This window comes from Pristis pectinata, chromosome 1 (assembly GCF_009764475.1).
Source record: "Pristis pectinata isolate sPriPec2 chromosome 1, sPriPec2.1.pri, whole genome shotgun sequence".
Lineage (NCBI taxonomy): Eukaryota > Metazoa > Chordata > Chondrichthyes > Rhinopristiformes > Pristidae > Pristis > Pristis pectinata.
In genome coordinates this window covers 137832889-137860441 of record NC_067405.1, presented here as the reverse complement: position 1 = coordinate 137860441, position 27553 = coordinate 137832889, and the positions used below count along the sequence as shown (strand labels likewise).

General features: G+C 49.3%; 1 protein-coding gene across 3 annotated transcripts in view; it reads right to left on the bottom strand.

Annotated features, from left to right (window-relative positions):
* The window catches only part of abcd4 (ATP-binding cassette, sub-family D (ALD), member 4), a 50987-nt gene that overhangs the window by 15165 nt on the left and 8269 nt on the right, over positions 1 to 27553 (bottom strand). For all 3 annotated transcript variants that reach the window (XM_052011168.1, XM_052011176.1, XM_052011184.1), the window contains 9 exons: positions 26794 to 26933; positions 25739 to 25855; positions 25141 to 25266; positions 23765 to 23815; positions 18361 to 18455; positions 16736 to 16857; positions 8901 to 8992; positions 4319 to 4411; positions 467 to 687 (listed from right to left, as the gene is read on the bottom strand). In XM_052011168.1, the coding sequence (XP_051867128.1) occupies positions 467 to 687; positions 4319 to 4411; positions 8901 to 8992; positions 16736 to 16857; positions 18361 to 18455; positions 23765 to 23815; positions 25141 to 25266; positions 25739 to 25855; positions 26794 to 26933 (1057 nt within the window). The remainder of the gene's footprint in view (positions 1 to 466; positions 688 to 4318; positions 4412 to 8900; positions 8993 to 16735; positions 16858 to 18360; positions 18456 to 23764; positions 23816 to 25140; positions 25267 to 25738; positions 25856 to 26793; positions 26934 to 27553) is intronic.

Genomic DNA, 27553 nt, shown 5'->3' with positions numbered 1-27553 from the left:
GGGCAAATGGGATTAGTGGAGACAGGGATCACAGCTACCATGGATGGCGTGGGCTGAAGGGCCTCTGTGCTGTACAATTCTTTGTCTCTAAATTCCCCATCTGCCATGGCGGGATTCCCTCTCGTGTTTCTGGATCAAAAGCACAGGCCTTGTAGCTCCTCATAAGATGGGGTCTTTTGTATGCACCTGGGAGAGCACACTGGGGCATGGGTTAGTGTCTCATTTGAAAGAGGGCACTGCTGACAATGCAGGGCTCCCTCAGCATCGCACTGGAGCATCAGCCTGGATTGGTGGGACCTGAGCTGGGAACCCTCCTTCCCACAGGTGGGGAGGTCCGGGGGTGAGATAGTGGTTGACCAGTAAGTCAGAGCTACACTCACTGAAGCTCAGAGCACTGGGAGAGATCTGGGCGGGGAGTGGCGCAATCCTCTGCGTGGAATGGTTTGCAAACTGGTCCAAGTCTTACCGTGGGTAATCTCCCATAATCCATTCAGTACCCGTAACAGAGTGGTCTTCCCAGTGCCTGTGTTGCCCATGACCAGGAGGCTGTGTCCTGCGGCGACCTTCAGAGTTAAGTTCTTCACTAACGGCTCTTCGGAGGAGGGGGCGGTGAAGGACACCCGGTCCAGGGTAAAAGCAGTGTGGCTGGAGTCCCCCTCCTCCTCTTCTTCTGAATCCACACTGCTCCTGAAGAAGGCCACAACGTCAGCTTTACAAGCACACCCCCTAGAGACCTGAGAGTCCCCGTCACATCCTGAGGACAACACCACCAACTCCTGGCAAACTCGGTGGATCTCTCTCTCTCTCTCTCCCTCTCTCTCTCTCTCTCAACTGTGGGAGAAACAAACTGCTGGAGGAACTCAGTGGGTCAGGCAGTATCTGTGGAGAGAAATGGACAGCCTCGACCCAAAAGGTCAACTGTCCCTTTCAAGTTGAGACCCTTCACCTGAACTGAAAGAGTAGAGGGGTGATAGCCAGTATCAAGGGTTGAGGGGGAGGGGTAGGGCAAGGGCTGGCAAGTGATAGGTAGATCCAGCTGAGGAGGGGTGATTGGCAGATGGAAGAGGGAAGGGTGGGAATAGCGACAGAGGTGGGGCATCATGGTCTTTCCAATCCACTGGAGTGGTGAGGTGCAGTCAGTGGGACGTGCTGAAGGTTCCTGCTCCAAACCTGCTAATCACATGCCACGGCCAAGAAAGCTCACCAGTGCCTCTCCTTCCTCAGGAGGATAATTCAGCATGTCCCTGTTGACCCTCATTAATTTTTATAGATGCACCATAGAAAGCATCCCATCCGGATGCATCACGGCTTGGTACGGCAACTGATCTGCCCGAGACCCCAAGAAACTGCAGAGAGTTGTGGACACAGCTCAGCACATCACGGAAACCAGCATCCAGTCCATTGACTCTGTCTACATTTCTTGCTGCCTTGGGGAAGCAGCCAACATAATCAAAGACCCACCCACCCTGGACACTCTCTCTTCTCCCCTCTCCCATTGGGCAGAGGATACAAAAGCCTGAAAACACATACCACCAGGCTCAAGGACAGCTTCTATCACTGGTATAAGTATTGAACAGTCCCCTAGTACGATAAGACGGACTCTTGACCTCACAGTCTACCTCATTATGACCTTGCAGCTTATTGTCTGCCTGCACTGCACTTTCTCTGTAACTATAACACTATATTCTGCATTCTGTTATTGCTTTTCCTTTGTACTACCTCAATGTACTGATGTGATGAAATGATCTGTCTGGATGGCATGCAAAACAAAGTTTTTCACTGTAGCTCGGTACATGTGACAATAATAAATCAATTTACCACAGAGGGGTGGAAGCTGTCATTGAACCGGCCCAGAAATCACCAACTGTCCATTAATCCTCAGCCTACAACAGTAAGTAACCTGCATCCTCTCTCCGTACAACTGGCCATTTCTGCTCTGTTGTTCTCTCTCCATTAGTACAGTCTGGTCTATGGGATATATCCCACAGCCCTGCTGTTAGCAACACTTAACACAACACAAAGACTCATAATATGTTTCTTAAATGCCACATTGACCCAGTTAGGGGAGGAGGTGGAAGCAGATACAACAGTAACGTTTAAGAGGCATTTCGCACATGAACAGGTCAGGAAAGAAGGAATATGGACCTTGTGCAGGCAGATGGGACAGGTTAGATTGGCATGGTCAGCACAGACATGGTGGGCCGAAGGGCCCGTTCCTGTGCTGTACTGTTCCATGTTCGAAGTCCTCATCTCACCCGATCAAATATTCCCTTTGTTCTACCAATCCCTCCCATTCTACTTCTGCTACAGAAAAGCCGTTCGTTTACTCTCTTTCCCAGTTCTAATATCAGGCTTCAGACCTGAAACGCTGACCGTTTCTCTCTCCTCACATGCTGCCTGACCTGCTGAGTATTTCCAGCATTTGCCATTTTTTTTAATCTCAGATTCCTAGCACCTGTGTTTGTTTCTGCTTTTCAATAACCTGCACCTTCACTGTGGCTGGTAGCTGCGGCCACAGTCAGTCCCACCAGGGAGAGCCATGGGAGACAATCCCACACTGGTCCAATGTTCCCATGCATGCTCTCTGGAGGGATCACAAGGACCCAGGGCCCACACTCTGAAGAGCATTTTGCCTTCTTAATAAAAGGGATTTTCTGAGATTTGACCTTGGAAAAACAAATAAATAATAAATAAGAAAAATAAGGAAGCTGCCAATTGCAGATCCTGGGCAACCACAGAATTATACTTTTCAACTCACAGACCATTCAGCCCATAGCCTTCTGCTAGCTCTCTCAGATAGACAATCACTGATCCTAATCTTTCTCCCTGTATATATTCATGTTTTCCTGCTGGAAACGTTTATCCACATTCCTTTTGACAGATTGTTTCTACTCTTTTTTGGATCTTGATAACCCAAGAACCCTGCACTAAACTCCCTTTGATGTTCAGTTTGTACACTTCAAAGAACCAACTAGCTGAATGGTGGAAATAATTCATTCCTGATCTACTCTCCCCAAACTGCAAGTGTCATTGCTTGTATCTCATCAACAGCAGTTTGCATTCATACACTAAAACATTCCAAGGTATTCAGCGGGAGCATTGTCAGATTAAATCCGACACACAGTCACACTGGACAAGATTCGGACGGGAGAATGAGAGCTTGGTCAAAGAGGTAGGTTTTTTGGGGGAGCTCTACAAGACAGAGGTTACTGGGTGAGGGGGTTTGGGGTGGAAGACAGGTTTGGGCAGAAAATTCTAGAGCCTGGGACCTCAGAAGTCGATGCCTCAAATCGTCGCAATGTTGGGGAGAAAAGCAACAGGATGTTTCTGGTGGAAGCAAAGAGTGAAGCTGGTGGTGACTTTGGGTAGCAAGGCAGTGCAGTGGGTAGTGCTACTGCCTCACAGCTCCAGGGACCCAGGTTTCATCCTGACCTGTGGTGCTGCCAGTGTGGAGTTTCCACGCTCTCTCTGCGACTATAAGGGTTGCTGCTTCGGTTCCCTCCCACATCCCAAGCGAGTTACTGGTAGGTTAATTGGTGAACTGCTCCTCAGTGTCTGTTAATGGGTGAAAGAATCAAAGAGGAGATGATGGGCAAGTGTGACAGTGGATGTTACAGGACTAAGGGAGCGGGCGGATGGGACGAATGGGAGCCAGCACAGACCTGTGGGCTGAATGGCCTCCTGCGTCATGTAATCCACAGGAGAATCTACTTCATCAACCCCTCCCCCTCCTCCGCCTATGTTCGGTTTGGTCAATGTTTCTGGGATGAGAAAGGAGAGGACAGCATTCGCATGTCGGGCCAAATGGCTGCTTTCTCTGTGCTTGTGTGGCTCTTCACCAGGAGAGTTTTCCGGAGGCAAAAGCTGAGGCCGACATTTGAGGCGGATGAACTTTCTCCTCAGGGCAGGGGAGACTAAAACAAGAGGGCCACAGGTTTAAGGTGAGAGGGGAGAGAGTTAAAGGGGACCCGAGGGGCAACTGTTTCACACAGAGGGTGGTGGGTATATGGAACGAGCTGCCAGAGGAAGCTGCAGAGGCGGGTACAATTACAAGGTTTAAAGGACATTTGGACAGGTACATGGATAGGAAAGGTTTAGAGGGATATGGGCCAAATGGGACTAGCTACTTGGTCAGCATGGACGAGTTGGGCCGAAGGGCCTGATTCTGTGCTGTATAAAGATGAGCCAGAGCAGAGCTGGTTGGAGTTGAGGAGAGGGGAGGAGAGGGGAGGAGAGGGGAGGAGAGGGGAGGAGAGGGGAGGAGAGGGGAGGAGAGGGGAGGAGAGGGGCAGTGTTCATTGTCGTTGGTAAGACTTACTCTTCAAACTCGGGTGGGTCTTTGACTGCTGAGCCTTTGCCTCTCCGGTGCGACTTGGAGAGCTGAGCGATCACCTCCTGCAGCTCGCCGATTCTGTTAGCGACGGTGCAGGGGAGAGAGAGAGACACAGACAGGGTGAGGATCGCTGGGACGTGAAGACTGGCCCCAAAGGCAGCCAGGAATAAACCTCGACTTCACCGCTCTTCCCCACTGGGCCGCCACTGGCACCCCTTCGTTGGGCAGCCTGCTGGCATCGGTCCCAGCACTGATCCCCACCCCTGGGTGAGCTGTGAGTGCTGAGTGAAGCCAACCAGGTGAACCCGACAAGTGCCCACGAGGGGGCAGCAGTGAGGGGGGGGGTGAGGTCACGGGGTCCTCAGTGCTGCACACCCTCAACCCCGGGGAAAGAGTGAGGAACTGGGACAAGTGAGGGGCTGGAGAAGGCAGGGGGAGGGTTACACTGCACTGAGGGAAGGTTTATACTTCATCAGTGGGCTCCCTCCCCACTCCACCCCCACCATCACTGTCCCTCCACCCACCCTCTCCCCCCTCATACACTCCCTCCCTATCCCCCACTCCCCACACTCACTCCCTCCCTCCCTATCCCCCCACCCCCACACACACCCACTCCCGATCCCCCCCACCCCCACACACACCCACTCCCTCCCTCCCCACCCCCACACTCACTCCCTCCCTCCCTATCCCCTGACTCCCCACACTCCCTCCCTCCCTATCCCCCCCACCCTCACACGCACCCACTCCCTCCCTCCTCACCCCCACACACACCCACTCCCTCCCTCCCTATTCCCCCACCCCCACCCACTCCCCCATACACACTCCCTCCCTATCCCCCCACCGACACTCACTCCCTCCCTCCCTGTCCCCCCCCACACTCATTCATTGATTTGTAGCACGGAGACAGGCCCTTCGGCCCATGTCTATGGCAACCATCAAGCACCAGCCTACACTAATCCCATTCACCATAGCCCTTTACACTTTAGTGATTCAAATGCACACAATATTCCAGCTCTGGTCTCAGCAGGGCCCTGTGTAATTGCTGTAAGACGTCTTTGCTCTTGTAGTTAAATCCCCTTGGAAATAAAGGCCCAACACACCTTTTGCATTCCAAACTGCTACTTGTACTTACAGAAACCTGGCTGAGAGAAGGGCAGGACTGGCAGCTCAATATTCCAGGTTACAGATACTTCAGGTGTGACAGAGGTACAGGTAAGTGAGGAGGGAGCATTGCCTTTTTGATAAGGGAGGACGTAACAGCAGTACTTAGAGATGGCATTCTTGGGGGATTGTCCAGTGAGGCCATAAGGGTAAAACTTAGAAACAAGAAGGGGAGGGTCGCTCTGGTGGGGCTGTATTATAGACGCCCCCAATGGTCAGCAGGAACATGAGCAGGTGTGTAGAGAAATTGCTCATAGTTGTAAGAATAATAGGGTTGTATTAGTGGGAAATTTTAATTTCCCCAGTATTGACTGGACTACCCAGAGTGTTAAGGGCCTGGACGGGGTGGAATTTGTGAAATGTGTCCAGGAAAGTTTCCTGAGTCAATAACTAGAGGGCCCTACTCGGGAGTGTACAATACTGGACCTCCTCTTAGGGAACGAGGCAGGGTAGGTAACTGAGGTGGCAGTCAGGGAGCACTTTGGCTCCAGTGACCATAATTCTATTAGTCTTAAGATAGTGATAGAAAAGGATCAAACAAGTCCACGGGTTACAGTATTAAACTGGAGCAGGGCTAATTTTGGGGCAATTAGACAGGATCTCGCAGTATCGATTGGGTGAGCCTGTTTGAAGGGAATTGAATGAATAGCAAGTGGGAGGCTTTGAAGAGTGTGATATCAAGAGTCCAGGAGCAGCATGTTCCTGTTAGGGTGAAAGGTAAACCTGGCAAGTTTAGGGAACCTTGGATGACGAGAGATATTGAGGCTCTGGTCAAGAAAAAGGAAGCATACGTTGGGTTTAGGAGCTCGGGGTCGAGTGAATCCCTTGATGACAATAAAAACATTTAAGATACACTTGAGGGAAATCAGGTGGGCAAAGAGAGGGTATGAGGTGGATCTGGAAAGTAAGGTTAAGGAAAATCCCAAGAGGTTATATAGTTACATTAAGAGTAAAGGGTGGCCAGGGAGAGGCTGGGTCCCCATAGAGATCAGCAGGGCCACCTATGTCTCGAGCCGCAAGAGATGGGTGGGATTTTTAACGAATATTTCTCCTTGGTGTTTATTGGGGAGAAAATCATGGTTGCTCAAGATACAAGGGAAACTAGTGGAGATGTTTTGGAGGACATTCATGTTACCAGGGAGGAGGTATTTGCAGCCTTACAGTGCATTAAGGTGGATAAATCCCCAGGACATGACTGAGTACGTCCTTGGACTTTGTGGGAAGCTAGAGGAGAAATTGTGGAAGCCCTTGCGGAAATATTTGCTTCATTGTTAGCCACTGGTGAAGTTCCCGAAGACTGGAAGGTGGCTAATATTGTTCCGTTGTTTAAGAAGGGTAGCAAGGACAAACCAGGGAACTACAGATTGTTCAGCCTGACATCAGTAGTGGGGAAGTTACTGGAGGGAATTATGAGGGACAGGATCTACCAGCATTTGGATAGACAGAGTCTGGTGAGGAGGAGTCAGCATGGCTTTGTGCATGACAAGTTGTGCTTGACGAACCCTTGAGAGTTTTTTGAAGATGTAACCAAAAAGGTAGATGAGGGTAGGGCAGTGGATGTCGTCTATTTGGACTTTAGCACGGCTTTCGACAAGGCCCTGCATGGCAGGCTGGTCTGGAAGGTTCGGTCCCATGGGATCCAGGGAGAGCTGGTTGGTTGGATTCAAAACTGCCTCGGAGGTAGGAAGCAGAGGGTGTGGTGGAAGGTTGTTTCTTGGAATGGAGGCCGGTGACTAGTGGTGTGCCGCAGGGTCGGTGTTGGAACCCTTGTTATTCGTTATTTATATAAATGATTTGGATGTGAATGCACATCAGTAAGTTTGCAGATGACACAAAATTAGAGGTGTTGTTGATGGTGAAAAAGGTTATTGTAGGTTACAGGGGGATGTTGATCAGTTCGGGAAGTGGGCCGAGGAGTGGCAAATGGATTTCAATACAGTTAAGTGTGAGGTGGTGCATTTTGGAAAGTCAAACCAGAGTAGGACTTATACTATGAATGGTAGGGGACTAGGGAGTGTAATGGAACAGAGGGACCTAGGAGTACAAATGCATAGTTCATTGAAAGTGGCTTCACAGGTAGACAGGGTGGTGATAAAGGTGTTTAGGACACTGGCCTTCATCAGTCATGGCTTTGAGGACAGGAGTTGGGACATGATGTTGCAGTTGTACAAGTCACTGGTGAGGCCACATTTGGCGTACTGTGTACAGTTTTGGTCACCCTGTTATAGAAAAGACGTGATTAAACTGGAAAGAGTGTAGAGAAGATTTACGAGGATGTTGCCAGAACTGGAGAGCCCGAGTTATAGGGAGAGGTTGGCCAGGCTAGGTCTTTATTCCTTGGAACACAGGAGAGTGAGGGGCGACCTTATAGAAGTGGTTAAAATTATGAGAGGCATAGATAAGGTGGACGGTAACAGTCTTTTCCCCAGGGTAGGGGAGTCCAAAACTAGGGGACGTAGGTTTTGGGTGAAATGGAAAAGACTTAAAAGGGACCTGAGGGGCAACTTTTTCATGAAGTGGGTGGTGAGTATATGAAACGAGCTGCCAGAGGAAGTGGTTGAGGCAGCATCATTTAAGAAGCACTTGGATAGGTACATGGAGAGGTGGGGCTTGGAGGGATATGGGCTGAAAGCAGAAAGTTGAGATGAGCTGGGTGGGCACTGTGGTCAGCATGGACTGGTTGGGCCGAAGGGCCTGTATCGGTGCTGCATTGCTCTATGACTTTCAGTCAGCCCTTGGAAAAAGATTCTCACTGTCTACTCTATCTGTGCCTCTCATAATTGTATAAACTTCTATTGGATCTCCCCTCAGCCTCCGACGCTCCACAGAAAACAACTCAAGTTTGTCCAACCTCTCCTTATAACTCATCCCCTCTAATCCAGGCAGCATCCTGCTAAACCTCTTCTGCACTCTTTCCAAGGCCTCCACATCCTTCCTATAATGGGGCAACTAGAATTGCACACAAGATTTAAGACCCTGGTTTCAGATTGGACTAAATTATTTCCATTTTTTTTCTTTAAAAATTCTACCAAATTATGTTCACTTTTCCTTAAAGGCTCCTCAACAACCTCAGTAATAATTTACTGTTTCTCACTGTACAACACTATGTGTAAAAAAAAGCCTGCTCCCAAGTCAATTCTTCAACATATTGATCAAGAAAACCATCCCTTCTGCACACCATGAATTTGTCCACCACACTGTTACTGCTGATTTGGTTTGCTCAGTCTGTACTCTCTCCCACACTCTCACTCTTTTTCCTGCCACTCCTCCTCACTCTCCCTCCCTGCCCCTACACACTCGGGATCTCCCTCTCCCTTTGTCCCACCCTTTCCCAAACTCCCCTCCCTGTCTCCCTCAGCCCCTACACTCTCTCAATCTCCCCTAGAACCGGCATGCTGTTACCTACCTGTGTGTGTAGCCTGCGAGGTCGGACACGGTGGTCGAGAGGTCGATCAGGCGGCTGAAACAGTTGATCAGGTAGATGGACACAAAGGCGTTCTGTGAAAAGGAGAGGACAAAGATCATTGGCTGCCCAGGACAAGCTGCTACACCCATACAGCTACAGGCAAGGTTCTCCTGACAGGTATGGACCACTGTCCTCTCCCTGAGACTGGGCAGGTAAGGGTGGAGCTTGTGTTCCTATTTGATGGGTGCATTGTTCAACGAGGCTATATAAGACGTACGGGTTTGATGACACAATGAAAGTATTGACTTAGAACATAGAACAGTACAGCACAGAACAGGCCCTTTGGCCCACAATGTTGTGCCGACATAGCTATTCCTTCCTACCTACAGAATGCCCATGTCCCTCTATCTTCCTCTCATTCATGTGCCTATCCAAGCCACTCTTAACAGCCCCAATGAACTTGCCTTCACCACCCTATCAGGCAATGCATTCCAGGCATCCACCACTCTCTCAGTAAAAAACATACCCCTCATGCCTGTTCTGAACCTACCCCCTCTCACCTGAAATGCATGCCCTCTGGTATTGGATCACTCAATAATGGGAAAAAGATATTGCTTGTCCACTCTATCTATGCCCCTCATAATTTTATACACTTCCAACAGATTGCCCTTCAGCCTCCACCGCTCCAGAGAAAAGAGCCAAAGTTTGTCCAGCCTCTCCTGATAGCACATGCCCTCTAATCCAGACAGCATCCTAGTAAACCTCCTCTGCACCCTCTCTAAAGCCTCAACATCCTTCCTATAGTGAAGTGACCAGAATTGCACGCAATACTCTAAGTGCGGCCTAACCAGAGTTCTATAGAGATGCTTCAAAACTTCTTGACTCCTGTACTCAATACCCTGATTAATAAATGCAAGCATTCCATAAGCCTTCTTAACCACCCTGTCTACCTGAGTAGCCACTTTCAATGAGTCATGGACTTGCACCCCAAGGTCTCTCTGCTCTTCAACACTGTTAAAGGGTCTTGCCCTTAAGAGTGTACTGCCTCTTGGCATTAGTCCCACCAGGGTGCAACACCTCACATTTATCCGGGTTAAACTCCATCTGCCATTTCTCTGCCCACATCTGCAGCTGATCTATATCCCACTGTATTCATCGCCAGTCTTCTGCACAATTCACAACTCCACCAATCTTGATGAAACCATGAATGCAAAGACATGAACTGATTGCATTGTATTCCCTGGCCTGCCGATATTCTCCTAAAGCCTCTCTGTATCGACCTTACACTGTCAGCCAACTTGGTATCATCAACAAACTTAAACCTCTTACACTTGTTCCCCTCATTCAAGTCACTGACATAGATTGTAAACATCTGGGGCCCCGGCACCAATCCCGGCGGCACCTCACCGTCACAGTAGCCCAAGCTGAAATGACCTGCTTGGTGTTTTGTCTGTTGACCAATCCTCAATCCACACTAATTTATTACCATCCATTCCCTTTACAAAGGTGATGAGGAGGAATCTACTCACACAGCGTTGTAAAATCTTAATTCTGCGGAGGCTCAGTATATTCTACTCATAGTGATGGACAGCACAGAAACAGGCCTTCGGCCCAGCACGTTTCTGCTGACCTTTTTGCCCATCTCCACCTATCCCATATCCTTGTATGCCTTTCCCACTTCAGTGCCTGTTTAAATCTTTCTTAAATGTTGCGATTGTATCCGATCCCACCACCTCCTTTAGCAGCGAGGTCCCAGTATCAACCACTCTCTGTGTGGAAAAACCTACCCCTCAAATCCCATTTAAAACTTCTTTCTTTCACCTTAAATCTATCCCCTCTTGTTTTTGATTAACCTACCACGGGAAAAAGATTCTGACCACCTACCCTAGATATCTTTATTAGTCATATGTACATTGAAACACACAGTGAAATACATCTTTTGCATAGAGTGTTCTGGGGGCAGCCCTCAAGTGTCGCCATGCTTCCGGCACCAACATAGCGTGCCCACAACTTCCTAACCCGTACGTCTTTGGAATGTGGGAGGAAACTGGAGCACCTGGAAGAAACCCATGCAGACACGGGCAGAAAGTACAAACTCCTTACAGACAGTGGCCAGAATTGAACCTGGATCACTGGTGTTGTAATAGCATTATGCTAACCGCTACACCACCGTGTGCCCCTTATGAATGTATAAACCTCTATCAGGTCACCCCTCAGCCTCCTTCGCTCCAGAGAAATCAAGCCCAGCCTATCCAGTCTCTCCCCATAACTAATATCCTCCAATCCAGGCAACATCCTGGTGAACCACCTCTGCACACACTCCAACACAAATCACATCCTTCCAATAATGTGGTGACCAGAACTGCACGCAATACTCCAAGTGTGGTCTAACCAGTGTTTTGTAAAGTTGCAATATTAAGTCCTAACTTTTCTCCACTGCGAACTAAGAAGAATGCCATATGCTGCCTTCACCACCCTATCCACCTGTGCTGAAACTTCTAGGGAACTAAGGACTTGAACCCAAGGTCTCCCTGCTCATCAATATTCCTTAGTGCTCCATCATTTACTGTAGATGGCCTACCCCTATTTGACTTCCCAAAATGCATCACCTCACACACGTCAGGATTATGCACGGTAGTGTAGTGGTTAGCGTAACGCTATTACAGCGCCAGTGGCCCGGGTTCAATTCCAGCTACTGTCTGTGAGGAGTTTGTACGTTCTCCCCGTGTCTACGTGGGTTTCCTTCGGGTGCTCTGGTTCCCTCCCACATTCTAAAAGACGTACAGGTTCGGAGCTGTGGGCATGGTATGTTGGCGCCAGAAGCGTGGCGACACTTGCGGGCTGCCCCCAGCATGTTCTCAGTAACGCAAAAGGATGCATTTCAATGTGTGTTTCGATGTACATGTGACTAATAAATATCTTATAAATTCCATCTGCCAACACTTTGCCCAACCTTCCACCTAATCTGTATCTTGCTGTAACCTCAGAACCTCTCTTGCTCTCCACACCACCACCAACCTTTGTGTCATCCACCAACTTACGAACCATACCTCCCACTTTCACATCCAAGTCATTAATATGCAGCACAAACAACAAAGGGTCCCAGCACCAATCCTTGCACGAGGGTCCCGCCGACAAGGGTGCCAGCAGCAAGTCTGAGAGCGATAGATTTTTAGATAACGAGGGACCCAAGAGATATGAGGAGTTGGCTGATCCTACTGAGAGGTGGTGCAGGCCCAACGGCTGTGGGCTGATAAACGGCCCAGGATACAACTCAGTCAGGTCCTGGGACAACGGGCGGATCACTGGTCTTCCTGCACATGGAGACGGACATCAACTGCTGCTGGAACGTCATCAACTCCGTGAAAGACGCCCTTTGGTCTGCCTGAAACTTGTTGGTCTCCCAGCACGGCGAGACGTCCGAAGAGCAAAGCTGCCGACTGGCACATTCCAGGCTGCAGGAGTACGTGCTGAGGGATGCACTGAAGCTGGGCGCAGCCAACGCAAGGGCTCGGTGGGGAAGGACTACAGTTTAGGATTCTTCTGGCAGTGGAGAGGGAGGGGCGGGGTCAGGCAAGGAAGCCCCTTAAATATTGTAAATACGGGATTGGGGTAACACCCCAGGGAGCCACACGAGTGGCATCGGTGCTGTTTTTTATATAAGGTAAAACTAATGATTGATCCGAACACAAATATAAAGGTTTGCACTGTTTTATTGTTGTATATAGTTTGTTTTTTATGATGACTAAAATTTATTTTGGAAAAAAGGTCTTTCTGTGTCCTGCAGCACCACCCAGTGGCACACTCTGTAAATGTCTCTCTGTGCAGTACACAGGGACCCAGGAGCAGGAACAGACCACTGGCTCATCAACGCTGCCCTGCCATTCAATCTGATCATGGCTGATCTACCCCAGGCCTCAACTCCTCTCCTGTGCCGGACCCCCATAGCCCTCAGTCCCCTGATCTTTCTAAAATCTACCTACCTCTAATGATCCAGCCTCCACGGCTCTCTGGGGGTAGAGATTCACCATGTGAGATTGACTCCCCTGTGCCAAGTTGGAGTGAGCTCACAGCTACCTCAGGAACATGAGGCCTTTCAGCCCCTCAGGTCTACTCTGCCATTCAATAACATCATGGTTGATCCATCTTGAATCAAGCCATCAGTTATTCTGTCTCGAACAGCAGGGCTCCTCTCCGAGTGAGTGATCTCCTCACAGGGGGAGCGGCCGTTGGATGTCGGAATCAGTCTGAGCTGGGACAGGGTGAGGTGGCTGAGAGGGTTGAAGTGAGATATGCCCCATGCTTCATCTCCTGCCCTCAGCCCGGGAGTTGTTACATAGAACAGCACAGCACAGGAACAGGCCCTTCGGCCCACAATGTCTGTGCCGAACACGATGCCAAATTAAACTAAATCTCTTCTGCCTGCACACGGTCCATATCCCTCTATATTCATAAACAGCCTCTTAAATGCCACTATCGTATCTGCTTCCACCACCCCTGGCAGCCCGTTCCAGGCACCCACCACACTCTGTGTAAAATCCCTGACCTGCACATCTCCTTTAAACCTTCCACCTATCACCTTAAATGCATGTCCTCTACTACTTGACATTTCTACGCTACAGAAAAGATTCAGACTGTCTACCCTATCTCTGCCTCTCATGATTTTATAAACTCCTATCAGGTCTCCCCTCAGCCTCTGAGGCTCCAGAGAAAACAACCCAGGTTTGTCTGACCTCTCCTTATAGCTCATACCCTCTAATCCAGGCAACATCCCGGTGAACCTCTTCTGCATCCTCTCCAAATCCTCCACATCCTTCCTGTAATGGGGCGACCAGAACTGAACACTATACTCCAAGTGCGGCCCAACCAAAGTTTATACAGCTGCAACACAACCTCCTTACTCTTATACTCAGTGCCTCGACCAATGAAGGCAAGCATGCCGTACTCCTTTCCCACCCTATCTACTTGTGTGGCCACTTTCAGTGAGCTATGGACTTGGACACCAAGATCCCTCTGTACCCCATCGCTGGTACAGGTCCTGCCATTAACCGTATACTTTTCCCTTACACTCGACCTCCCAAAGTGTAACACCTCACACTTGCTCGGATTAAACTCCAGCTACCATTTCTCTGCCCATATCTGTAACTGATCTATATCCTGTTGTATCCTTTGACAGCCCTCTACACTGCCCACAGCTCCACCAATCTTTGTGTCATCTGCAAACTTGCTAACTCACCAATTTTTATTGATGCACCATAGAAAGCATCCTATCTGGATACATCACGGCTTGGTACAGCAACTGCTCTGCCCAGGACCGCAAGAAACTGCAGAGAGTTGTGGACACAGCCCAGCGCGTCATGGACACCAGTCTCCCCTCCTTGGACTGTCTTTACCTCTCGCTGCCTTGGTGAAGCAGCCAGCATAATCAAAGACCCCACCCACCCGGGACATTCTCTCTTCTCTCCTCTTCCATCAGGTAGAAGATACAGGACCCTGACGGCACGTACCACCAGGCTCAAGGACAGCTTCTACCCCACTGTGATAAGACTATTGAACTGTTCCCTTATACAATGAGATGGACTGTGACCTCACGATTTACTTTGTTGTGACGTTGCACATTATTGCACCGCACTTTCTCTGTAGCTGTGACACTACTCTGTACTGTTACTGTTTTTACCTGTACTACATCAATGCGCTCTGTACTAACTCAATGTAACTGCACTGTGTAATGAATTGGCCTGTACGATTGGTATGCAAGACAAGTTTTTGACTGTACCTCGGTACAAGTGACAATAATAAACCAAAACCATCTACATTTTCATTCATTTATAGATATCACAAAACAATAGAGACCCGAGCACCAATTCCTGTGGAAAACTGCAGGTCACAGACCTCCAGCCAGAATAACACCCTTCCACCACTACCCTCTGTCTTCGAGAGGCAAGCCATATATTGGTCTGTAGTGTCCACATCTCTCAGGAGTAATGGCTCACGGGGGCATTCTGAGATGGTTGAAGGTGCCACAGATACCTGGGGCGGGGGTGGTGTGGGAGGGCAGCAGCAGTACGAGGCAGGACTTGTACACTGCTACAGATTCCACTGGTAACTCTCCAGACATCGTCACCCTCTGGGGTTGCCGGGAACAAAAGCTAAATCTCCGAGACACCACTTCCTGGTGACATCATCTATCATCAAGGATCCCCACCACAGAGGCCGGCTCCTCCACGAGCACAACCTTCCCCGCCACCAAGGACATCTTCAAGAAGTGGTGCCTCAAGAAGGCGGCATGTGTCACTAAGGACCCTCACCATCCGGGACATGCCCTCTTCACATTACTACCCACTGGGGAGGAGGCACAGGAGCCTGAAGACCCACACACAACGACTCAGCTTCTTCCCCTCCGCCATCAGATTTCTGAACGATCCCTGAACCCATGAACACTACCTCGTTATTCCTTTATTTTCTTGCACTATTAATTTTTGTAATTTATATATTGTTATGTCTCTGCACTGTACTGCTGCCGCAAAACAACAAATTTCACATCATATGTCAGTGATAATAAATCTGATTCTGTTCACTTCTCACTGCTACCGTCAGGCAGAAGGTGCAGAAGCCTGAAGTCCCACACCACCAGGTTCAGGAACAGCTACTTTCCTGCAACCATCAGGTTCTTGAACCGACCTGCACAACCCTAACCCTACATCGGCAACAGACCACCTCTTGCACTGCCGTGGACTTGTCCCTGGTTGTGTTTTGCACTAATATCTTGTTCCTCACAGTCTTTTTCTTCACTGTCTTGTATAATTTATGTTCTGTGTGTTGTCTGTACCTACATGCCTGTGATGCTGTTGCAAGCAAGTTTTTTTTTATTGTACCTGTGCACGTGACAATAAACAAAGTCAAAGTCGAGTTTATTGTCTGCACAGGTGCAATGAAAAACTTGCTTGCAGCAGCACCACAGACATCAGAGACACAACATTCACAAGAAAAGCATAAATTAAACATAAATTATACAAGAAAGAACACAATTAGAACAAAAAAAGTCTATTGTACTGCAAAGTGTTCATAGTGTTGCTATACTGAGGTAGTGGCTCAACTGGACGATGTTTCCCTTTGACCTTGTTATGAAGGTACTGGGGGATAATGAAGTGTCCCTTTTTCCCCACCCTACCAACCCCACCTGCTACAATAACCGAGAAATTGTTCCCACTGTGACAGGCCAAGGGAAGGTTAGCGTGAACCTCCAGGAACGTTCAAGCCGGAGATGGCAACCCCGGCCCGTTCTGATCTTCTCCCCATTCTCTCCAGGTGTGGACTCTGAAATTGTTGCTCCCTGGGACCCTGCTCATGGTGAGGTGGGGTGGGACACTCAGCAGTGTAAAGCAAGTGGTTCAGGTCAGTTCACACCTGGGACTGAAGCGAGGTTCCCCTCCGTGACTCTGTGACCCAGGCAACTAGGGAGACAGGGGGAGGACCAGAGAAGTACCAGATTTAAGGGAAGGTGGTTCAGTAAATAGTGCCCCATCATGTGAACAACTGCTGCAAGCCTTTAGGGTAACACAACAGTGATGTGATACGTCTGGCAAGGAATGGGTGCCTAGGACAAGGGAGGGGTGTGCAACAGAGTGATCATCGCAGACCAGGACAGGGGAGGGGGGTTACAAAGTGGGCCGTAAGGTATGGCTTAAAGAGAGGCAGAGAGGTTTTAGGGAGGAGTGTGTACATCACGCTGGACGGGGTGAGAGGGAAGGGGAAGGTGCATCGATCAAGTTTAAAATAAAGCACCAGCAACTTGCTTTGTGCTGGTGCTGTTGGCACAGGGCCCTGAGCTGTACCTTGCTGACAAGTTCAATGAGATCCGCTGGGGAAAGAGCGTCGTACCGTCCTGCGAAAATGGGGACGGCGATGGCCAGGTAGCTGACAATACTGCCCAGGTAATTAAACATGTTCACCCCAACTGAGGAAAGAAAGAAACAAATTAACCAAGAATTATAAAGAAGACTTTACCTGCCAAGTTATTTATCCCAGGACGAGGCAGAGAGTGTTACACAGGTTAGAGTGGGTGTATGACACAAGAGAGAGGTATTTGATTCAACTGGTCCACCTGCAGCAGAAAATCCCCAGGAACCCAAGATAAACCCTGCAGTGATGATGAAACATCAACCAGAAACGTTCCCTGTTTCTCTCTCCACAATGCCGCTGAGTGTTTCCAGCATTTCCCGGCTTTATTTCAGATTTCCAGTATCTGCAGTTTTCTTTCAATTTTAAACCTTGCAGTGAACTGATGCAGACTGGGTCTCGGGAGGTGACAGGTGTGGTTCGCCTGTAGACCCGGGACAGGACAGGTGCAGCCCGCCTGTGGGCCTGGGACAGGACAGGACAGGCGCAGCCCGCCTGTGGGCCCGGGACAGGACAGGACAGGCCAGGCGCGGCCCGCCTATGGGCCCGGGACAGGACAGGACAGGCCAGGCGTGGCCCGCCTGTGGGCCCGGGACAGGACAGGACAGGTGCGGCCCGCCTGTGGGCCCGGGACAGGGCAGGACAGGTGCGGCCCGCCTGTGGAGCCGGGACAGGGCAGGACAGGCGCGGTCCGCCTGTGGAGCCAGGACAGGGCAGGACAGGCGCGGTCCGCCTGTGGAGCCGGGACAGGGCAGGACAGGCGCGGTCTGCCTGTGGAGCCGGGACAGGGCAGGACAGGCGCGGTCCGCCTGTGGAGCCGGGACAGGGCAGGACAGGCGCAGTCCGCCTGTGGAGCCGGGACAGGGCAGGACAGGCGCAGTCCGCCTGTGAAACCGGGACAACAAGGACATCATCCATCACTGGGGTTAGAACAGGCATCGTCCATCAGGTAGTTTCCGGACCACCAGTTTCACCTCCACCTCAGCATGTCCTGCTGCTCCTCCCTCCCTCCTGGACCCTGGTTCCCCTTAAGTTCAGGCCAAGGACACAGGTTCATGCGTAGCCCTGGACATCGACCCAGGGTCCTTGCCAATACAACGTGGATCTTCTCCCTCGTTACACACTGTACACATGTCCTGTGTACATGTTTATACAGCCTCCCTGCATGTGAACTCTTCCCATGTATGTGATGTGTATTCTTTTCCCATGTGTGCACTATACACACGCTTCTCATATACCCATTGCACATGTTCCCCCTTCACGTGTACAACTCCTGCACGATCGTTGTACACTCAGAACCAATGTACACGTATGTTCCTGCAGTCACTCCCAACGTGGCCTCTACACATACACAGTCCCCATTTTCGCACTGTACATGTCCTTGGGCACAGGTGGTTACCTCAAACCGTACGCGGTCCCCACCCGCCCACCGTACACAGTCCCCACGCACCGTACACAGTCCCTGCCCACCGTACGTGGTCCCTGCCCGCCCACCGTACACGCAGTCCCCACACACTGTACAGACACCACCCACCCACTGTACACACAGTCCCCTACTCACTGTAGAGCCGCAGTTCCCGGCCCATCAGTCTCCTCTGTGTCTGGAGCAGCTCCTGGAGTATCCTGTTGGTCCGCACGTGCTCCACTCGCCCAGCTCTGGAATCAACCCATCGGGAGAAACCAGATCACAGATGGGAGCGACGGAGCCTGTCCCACACATCCGAGCGTTCGGATCCACACAACCGCCTCGGACATCCACCCCCTCCCCATCACCATAAACACCAAGTGTGACAGTCAACCCTCCACCAATCCCACCGCAGCCACATCCTAAGATATAGAAGCAGATTCTCGCTATTCGGCCCATCGAGACTTGCTCCACCATTCAATCATGGCTGATTTTTTTCTTCCCTCAACCCTTTTCTCCCTATAACCCTTAACCCCCTTACCAATCAAGAACCATCGATCCCTGCCTGAGATACACCCAATGACTTGGCCTCCACAGCCCTCCGTTGAAATGAATTCCAAAGATTCACCACCCTCTGGCTGAAGAAATTCCTCATCTCAGTTTGAAAGGGACATCCCTTTATTCCGAGGCTGTGCCCTTGGATCCTACACTCTCCTACCTCTCTGTGGGGCGGCAAGGAGCAGGGGTGTGGCAATGCTTCACGGAGCTGTGAGCATGTCCTTGAACCTCTCCTTCTGTTTGCCTGGTAACCTCTTCCACACCGGGGGACACGACCTGCAGAAACTGGCAGGCATGGTAGTGAAGTAGTTAGCGTAACCCTTTACAGCGCCAGCGACCCGGGTTCAAACCTGGCCACTGCTTGTAAGGAGTTTGTACGTTCTCCCCGTGTTTGCGTGGGTTTCCTCCAGGTGCTCCGGTTTCCTCCCACATTCCAAAAGACTTAGGGTTTGGAAGTTGCGGGCATGCTATGTTGGTGCCGGAAGCGTGGCGACACTTGCGGGCTGCCCCCAGAACACACTACGCAAAAAGATGCATTTCACTGGGTGTTTCAATGTACATGTGACTAATAAAGATATCTAAGATATCTAATCTAAACTGTTTTCACCCAACTGAGGGGCAGAACCCAACCCCCTGACCACCTTCCTGCCGAGCAGAATATTTACCTCTGCAGAAGCAGCCCTTGCCCGGAGGGAAATGCCCTACTAAGATCCAGGAGGGTCTTGACAGGGTGGAAGCGGAGAGGATGTTTCCTCCAGAGGGAGAATTTAGAACCGGGGTCACTGTTTAAGGGAGAGTGCGGGTGCTGGAATCTGGAGCAACAATCTGCTGGAGGAAATCAGCGGGTCGAGCAGCATCTGTGGGGGCAGGAAAGGAACTGTTGACGTTTTGGGACAAAACCCTGCATGGGGACTGAGAGTAGCGAGGGGAGACAGCCCCCAAACGTCACCACATCCTTTAAACCCCTCCCCACCCCCCCCCACCACAGATGCTGCTTGACCTGCTGAGTTCCTCCAGTGGATTGTTTGTTGTCACTGGTGACAAGGCAGAGATGAGGCAAAATATTTTCTCTCAGAAGGTTGTGGGTCTTTGCAACTCTCTTCCCAGAGGACGGCAGAAGCAGTCGGAATATTTTTAAGGCAGAGGTATTTGATGAGCTTCACGGCCATGATGCCTGCTTTTTATTCCAGATATTCCATGGTAGGACATGAATCACTGGATCAGTGGTCCAAGTACCTGGATGCAGGTTCACTAAAGCTGTCAAGCCCAGTCATGGTAATACAATCGTTTCATGGTCACTATTATTGGTATCTGAACTGCAGATTTATCTGATGAATTTAGGTTAAATTCCCCAGACGTCACAGTCATTAGCCCAGGCCTCTGCGCTACTAATAGAGTAATACAGCACAGAAACAGTCCCTTCAGCCCAACTTGTCCATGCCGGCCAAGATGCCCATCTAAGCTTGTCCCATTTGCCTGCGTTTGGCCCCAATGCCTCTAAATCTTTCTTATCCACATACCTGTCCAAGTGTCTTTTAAATGTTGTTGCTGTACCTGCCTCAGCCACTTCCTCTGGCAGCTCGTTCCATATGTGCACCACCCTCTGCGTGAAGAAGTTGCCCCTCAGGTCCCTTTTAAATCTTTCCCCTCTCACTTTAAATCCAAGCTCTCTAGATTTTGGTTCCTTTTCCCTGGGAAAAAGACTGTGTACATTCACCCAGTCTGCGCCTCTCATGATTTTATACACCTCTACAAGGTCACCCCTCAGTCTCCTATGTTCCAAGGAACAAAGGCCTAACCTGGCCAACCTCTCCCTGTAACTCAGGTCCTCGAGTCCTGGCAACATCCTCGGCAATTAATCTGTCCCAATTACACCACCGACGTTGGTCTAAGTTCTCTCTCCTAAGTCTTTTCCCCAACCATTTCCTCTCCCTCCCCCACTAACCTGGTTCCACTAACCCCAGCCTCGAAAGCTGCCCGACCTCAATGTTTCAAGTGATCACGACTGCTCAGGCTGCAGGTGCCCAGTGTCACTCGCTAGTGCAAGCCCCACCCCCCGAGACAGGAGCACACAACCTGAGTGATGCACTGGCGCTGCACACTCGGAGGTCCCAGCTTCAGACAGGGATCCCACCTTTCTCCCTCCGTACAACGTCCCACAGCATGATTCGGAAGGGCAGTCACTGGTCACCCCTGGGGCTGTGCCCAATATTTATCCTTCAACCCACGCCATCTGGCCATTAGCACAATCATAGAACAATAGAAAAACTACAGCACAGAAAACAGGCCATTTGGCCCTTCTAGTCTGTGCCGAAACATTATCCGTCTAGTCTCATTTACCTGCCCCCAGCCCATACCCCTCCAGACCTCTCTCGTCCATGTATCTATCCAATTTACTCTTAAAAGTTAAGAGCGAGCCCGCATTTACCACATCAGATGGCAGCCCATTCCACATTCCCACCACTCTTTGAGCGAAGAAGTTCCCTCTAATGTTCCCCCTAAACCTTTCCCCTTTCACCCTACAGTCATGTCCTCTCGTACTTATCTCTCCTAATCTAGGTGGAAAGAGCCTACTGGCATTAACCCTGTCTATACCCCTCATCATTTTGTAAACCTCTATCATATCTCCCCTCATTCTTCTCCGCTCCAAGGAATAAAGTCCTAACATGCTCAATCTTTCCTTATAACTCAAGTCCTGAAGACCCGGCAACATTCTTGTAAATCTCCTCTGCACTCTTTCAATCTTACTGACATCCTTGCTGTAGTTCGGTGACCAGAACTGCACACAATATTCTAAATTTGGTCTCACCAATGACTTATACAACCTCACCAAAACATTCCAACTCCTATACTCAATACTTTGATTTATAAATGCCAGGATGCCAAAAGCCTTCTTTACAACCCTGTCTACCTGTGACTCTACTTTCAAGGAATTATGTATCTGAACTCCCAGATCCCTTTGTTCCTCCGCACTCCTCAGTGCCCTACCATTTACTGTGTACGTCCTCCCTTGATTTGTCCTTCCAAAATACAACACCTCACACTTGTCTGCATTAAATTCCATCTGCCATTTTCTGGACCATTTTTCCATTTGGTCCAGGTCCCTCTGCAAGCTTTGAAAGCCTTCCTCGCTGTCCACTACACCTCCAATCTTAGTGTCATCCGCAAACTTACTAATCCAATTTACCACATTATCGTCTAGATCATTGATATATACAACAAACAACAACGGCCCCAACACAGATCCCTGAGGCACACCACTAGTCACAGGCCTCCAATCTGAGAAACAACCATCCACAACCACTCTCTGTCTTCTCCCACTCAGCCAATTTCGAATCCAGTTTACCTTTCCATGGATACCCATTGACTGAAACCTCTGAACTAATCTCCCATGTGGGACCTTGTCAAAGGCCTTACTAAAGTCCATTCAAAGGCCTTACTAAAGCAACATCTGTGGAGAAAAGCATTCGGGTCAGGACCAGTCCTGAAGAAGGGTCCTGACCCGAAACGTTGACTGCCTGCTTTTCTTCATGGATGCTGCCTGGCCTGCTGAATTCCTCCAGCACCATAGTGTTTTTCACCTAGATTCCAGCATCTGCAGTCCTTTGTTCCTGCAGTGAAAATCTTTTGTTTGTGTGCCATCCAGACAGATCATTCCAATATATAAGTACATCGAGGTAGTACAAAAAAAAAGGAACATAGAATATAGTGCAAGGGCCATGACAAGGTAGGTTTTGAGATCAAGAGTTAATATATCGTGGGATCTTGCTGTGCACAGATCAGCAGGCAGCTTTCTGGACTTCAAAAGACGTGCCCCGAGGTTGTGAACGAAACTGTGCAACACTGGAGCAACACATCCTCCCCAGCCTGCTCCGCCATTTGATGAGGCTGCGCCTGATCCCATCTCTGGTCCCAGCTCCCGTTCTCCATTCACCCTACACTTTGCCATATTTGGTCTTGAAGAACGGCTTCCCGAGTTCCAGAGTGTGGAGAAATCCAAAGATTCACAGCCCTCTGGGAGAAGAAATTCCTCTTCACCTCTGCCTTTAAGTGAACAACTCCTTTTTTCTGAAATGACTTGTTCTAGATTCTAAAACAACTTGTTCCAGACTCTCAGAGGAACTGCTCCAGACTCTGAAACAGCCCGTTCTAGGTTGTCGAATGAATTGTCCTAGATCATGAATCGAGCTGTCCTAGATCATGAAACAAGTTGTCCTGGGTCCCAGATGAATTATTCAAGATTCTGAAATGAATATATATTAACTCTTGATCTCAAAACCTACCTTGTCATGGCCCTTGCACTATATTCTATGTCCCTTTTTTTTTGTACTACCTCGATGTACTTATATATGGAACGATCTGTCTGGATGGCACGCAAACAAAAGATTTTTACTGCAGGAACAAAGGAGTGCAGATGCTGGAATCTAGATGAAAAACACTATGGTGCTGGAGGAATTCAGCAGGCCAGACAGCATCCGTGAAGAAAAGCAGGCAGTCAACGTTTCGGGTCAGGACCCTTCTTCAGGACTGGTCCTGACCTGAATGCTTTTCTCCACGGATGCTGCTTGGCCTGCTGAGTTCCTCCAGCATCAAAGTGTTTTTCAGCTTTTCACTGTATCTCAGTACATGTGACAACAATAAACCAATTACAACTACAATTAGATTCTCTCACGAGGAGAAACATCCTCTCAGCATCCACCCTGTCAAACACCCTCAGAAAACTATATTTCAATTAATGTGAGCTAATCTTTCCTTACAAGATTTCTAGGAATCAACCTTCTGAGCTCTAGTGTATGTCCCCCCTTCTCCAATATAAGGAATCCACAACTTAGCCAGTCCTCCAGATGTGGTCTCACCAACACCCAAGACTTCTCTCCTTTTGTACTTTATCCCCCCATGCTTAACAACAGGACCCATGCTCCAAGTCTGTGCCACGTGACGAACAGCCAATGTTGTTCGTGGATTAGCCAGAAGCCAGCTGACCCACAGCCCTGTAACGTACCGGTAGAAAGCAGCTGACTCCGCATTCACACGGATCTGCATGTGCTTGAACCTGTGGCAGAGAGGCAGGAAAAGGTTAGAATTCTCCTTCCAAAGCCCTGGCAAGCTCATCCTCTCTCTTGGAGCCTCAAAGCACCCAAACAACATCCCCACATTCTGTTCCTTGGTCAAGTTCCTTTTCCCATCCAAAATGACAGGTTGGTTACTCAGTTTGTGGTGAATTAAAGGGCAAGTACATCTGTAACGAGTCAAAAATCAACTACTATTAAAGGGAGGTACATTTCACTGCCAAATAAAGCAATATATTCCATTAGTGAGGCTACCCAGGACACATTCAGACCATTGAACACAGACAGTTCTAATCTCCACGGTGTACAGAAGTACAATGGGGAAAAAAAATTCATTTAAATTTTTTTATAAATAAGGAACCTGTCAGGAGTGTTTCATTTTCTCTTTATGAAAGAGAAGACTTAGAGGAACCTGAGCAACGTCCTTAAAATTATTACTGGACAGATAGGGAAGATGTGGCAGAGTATTTCATATTTTGTCTACCCTTATGTCATAGAAGGAGGCCATTTTGTCCCATCGAGTCAATGCCAGCTCACAGAGAAATCCCATTCCCTCTCTATTTCTCCCTGTAATCAACTCCCCCCACCACCCAGATTCTGGAGACACAAGACACTGCAGATGCTGGAATCTGGAGCAAAAGAAATGAGCTGCTGGAGGAACTCAGCAAGCCAGGCAGCATCTGTGGAGGGAAATGGACAGGACGTTTCTGGTTGAGACCCTTCATCTGGACCCCGTCAGCCTCTGCAGTCTCTTGTGCCTCTACTTAAATAACCGGAATGAACATTGACTACATTTTGATAGCCAATGAGTTGCAGATAGATCAGGTCTCACAGCAGAGTTTATTCTATGGTAAACAGTCTACTTATTCCCAGAATCCAGTTAATCAACAGAGATCTTTACTTGACAGATAACAGAATCTGTTTAAACAGTCTTTATGGAATACAGAATTCTATTTAAGTAAAGTCTCTGCACACAAGGAAGAGAGAATCTTATCAGACTTGTGACTGAAACTCCTGATAAAAGGAAGTGAGTGGAGGAGTTACACACTGACAATTCACGTGCCGAAGTGCCCTGGGGTTCATGGTTTTGTGCAGCCTTCAAGCATGATTGACAGGGGAGGTTACCCAATCGTCATCCTTCTGGCTGGCATGTGGTATCCATGCAGCCTCAGAAAGGACTAGGTCCTCATCCAGTCACGGAAAGACACACTAAAGGTTGTAAAGCCCACACTGCCCAACCGCCTCACCCTCACCATTGCCAAGTGGAAGGGGTGTGAAGCAGACAAGCGACTCGGGCTGAATCTCTCACCTGAAATCTCCCTCCAGCTTCTCCTGTTGGACGAGGGTCGGTACAATCGGCCCCATCAGAACCTTGTTGACCATTGAGCCAATGAGGAAGTAAATGAAGATGGTGACGGGCCCCAACCAGCCTGTACTGTAAAGACACGAGGTACTTAACACAAAGCCACAGCAATGTAAGCAACCTGGAAACAAACAGTCACATCCATTTATAAAGGGACTTTAAGAGACAACGCATTGGGATAATTGAGGGGACATTCCGAAAGATGACCAAATGTTTGATCAAAATGGAACACCTTAGAGGAAAGAAGTCTTATTGTACTAGGGAACCGTTCAAAAGTCTTATAACGGTTCCCTAGTATGATATGGTGTACTCCTGACCTATCAAGCTTGCAGATAGGTGAAGTTTCAGACAGTTGCCAGGAAATAGGATGCAATTGATGTCAGGCGAAAAGACTGTGAGGCTGAAGACATCTCGAGCGAGACATCTCAAGATGTATATTAAAGATTCAGTTGACGTGACTGAGATCAGACAAGTTTGTCTCACCCAGAGCCAAGCCTGGACCTCCCCATTTGGCCCCCATCCCTTCCCTCCGTCTCCATGTTACCTGTAAAAGCACTGGTAAGTATAGTAACTCAGGGTGAAGGGCGAGATGATGAGGTTGGTGGCCATTGTGCTCATCCCTCTGCAGAACCGCTCCACATCCTGGCTGATACGTTGGTCCCTGTAAATCACACCGACAAGCTTCACACAGATGAAGCAAAAGAAGTCTAAATCCATCCACAGAATCCCTTTCAGCTCTCAAATAGATTCCAGTTTTCATTCAATATCAACGACCCAAACCCACCATTTAGATTTCAGTCTGTAACAAACTGCCAAGTACCTATTCTAGATTTAAACCCCTGGATGAAACTTCAGTCTGTAACCCATTCCTCAGGTATCCATTATCATATTTATAAATGACCCTTAGATTCACAGAAAGGTACAGCACAGAGACAGGCCCTTCGGCCCATCCACACTGACCCTCAACCACCCATTTACACTAGACCTACATTAATACCACTTTACTTCCTACACTCTTGCCAACTCCACTTATTTACATACCAGGGGTGATTTACTGTGGCTAATTTACATATACCACTGGCTAATTAATTTACTAACCTGCATGACTTTGAGATGTGGGAAGAAACCAGAGCACCCGGATGAAACCCACGTGGTCACAGGGAGAACATGCAAACTCTGCACAGACAGCACCCGAGGTCAGGGTCGAACCCGGGTCTCTGGCGCTGTGAGGCAGCGGCTCTACCAGCTGTGCCACTGAAGTAGACAGCTGGGTTCAGAGCTGCACTAGCGTTGGGCACCCTCCACCATCTTGCCTCTGCCTATTGCTGCTATCGGTCTAGGCCGCAGCCAACTGGCCACCATGCCGAGGGGGAGGCGGTGGGGGGGCGAGGTTCACGGAGCTGGTTCTCTGAGTCACTGTACAGTGACGACCAATATCCCAGCTCCCCTGGCCCCATCCTAACCCAGCCACACTGGGGCTAAGTGAGGCCGTGGCTAACAAGAGGCTGAGACTGGGTGATCCTGGTTTCATCACTGAGTGAACCTGGTCGCTCAACCCAAGAGGAATCCACTTTAAGATAAAACTTGGGTTCCACCTACGGGTTATCCAGGCCACCGTGGAGCACATTGAGACTGTAGTAAACCTTCCTCCTGAAGTAGCTCTGGTGTAGGTTGTGGGTGAGACTCTGCCTCCACCTGACGTACATCAGATTTGAGATGTATTGGTCAAAGCTCTTCAGCTGAAAGAGAAAAGCCGTCACTGGAGTCAAACACAACGAGCAAAGCCATCACACTTGCAGCAAAAGACGCCCGGTCAAGGAGCCACTTCCTCCCTAGCCCCAGGGTGTGGACCCTTTGAACTCAGGGAGTACCTGCTGGGATGGAGGAGGGCCTGAGGCGGGTAAGAAGGGGATAGAGTAGGGCCGCAAGAGATAATCCTGGTGTCAAAATTTGGGTGGAAAAAGCAAGAGGATGGGCTGAGGTTGTATACCACCCTGCCCCTCATTCACGATGCAGAATACCATAAGACATTGGAGCAGAATGAGGCCATTCGGCCTATCGAGTCTGCTCCGCCATTCGATCATGACTGATTTATTTTTCGCTCTCAACCCCATTCTCCTGCCTTCTCCCCATAACCTTCGATGCCCTTAATACCAACCTTGCAAACATCTTCTGACAAGAAGACGCTAGCCCAATGCAGGAAGCAGGAAAGAGCAAAATGGCAAAACCAAAGTCAAAGTCGAGTTTATTGCCATATGCACAAGTACATGTGTGCACAGGTGCAATGAAAAACTTATTGCAGCAGCATCACAAGCATGTCACATCAGATACGCAACATTCACAAGAAAAACATAAACTA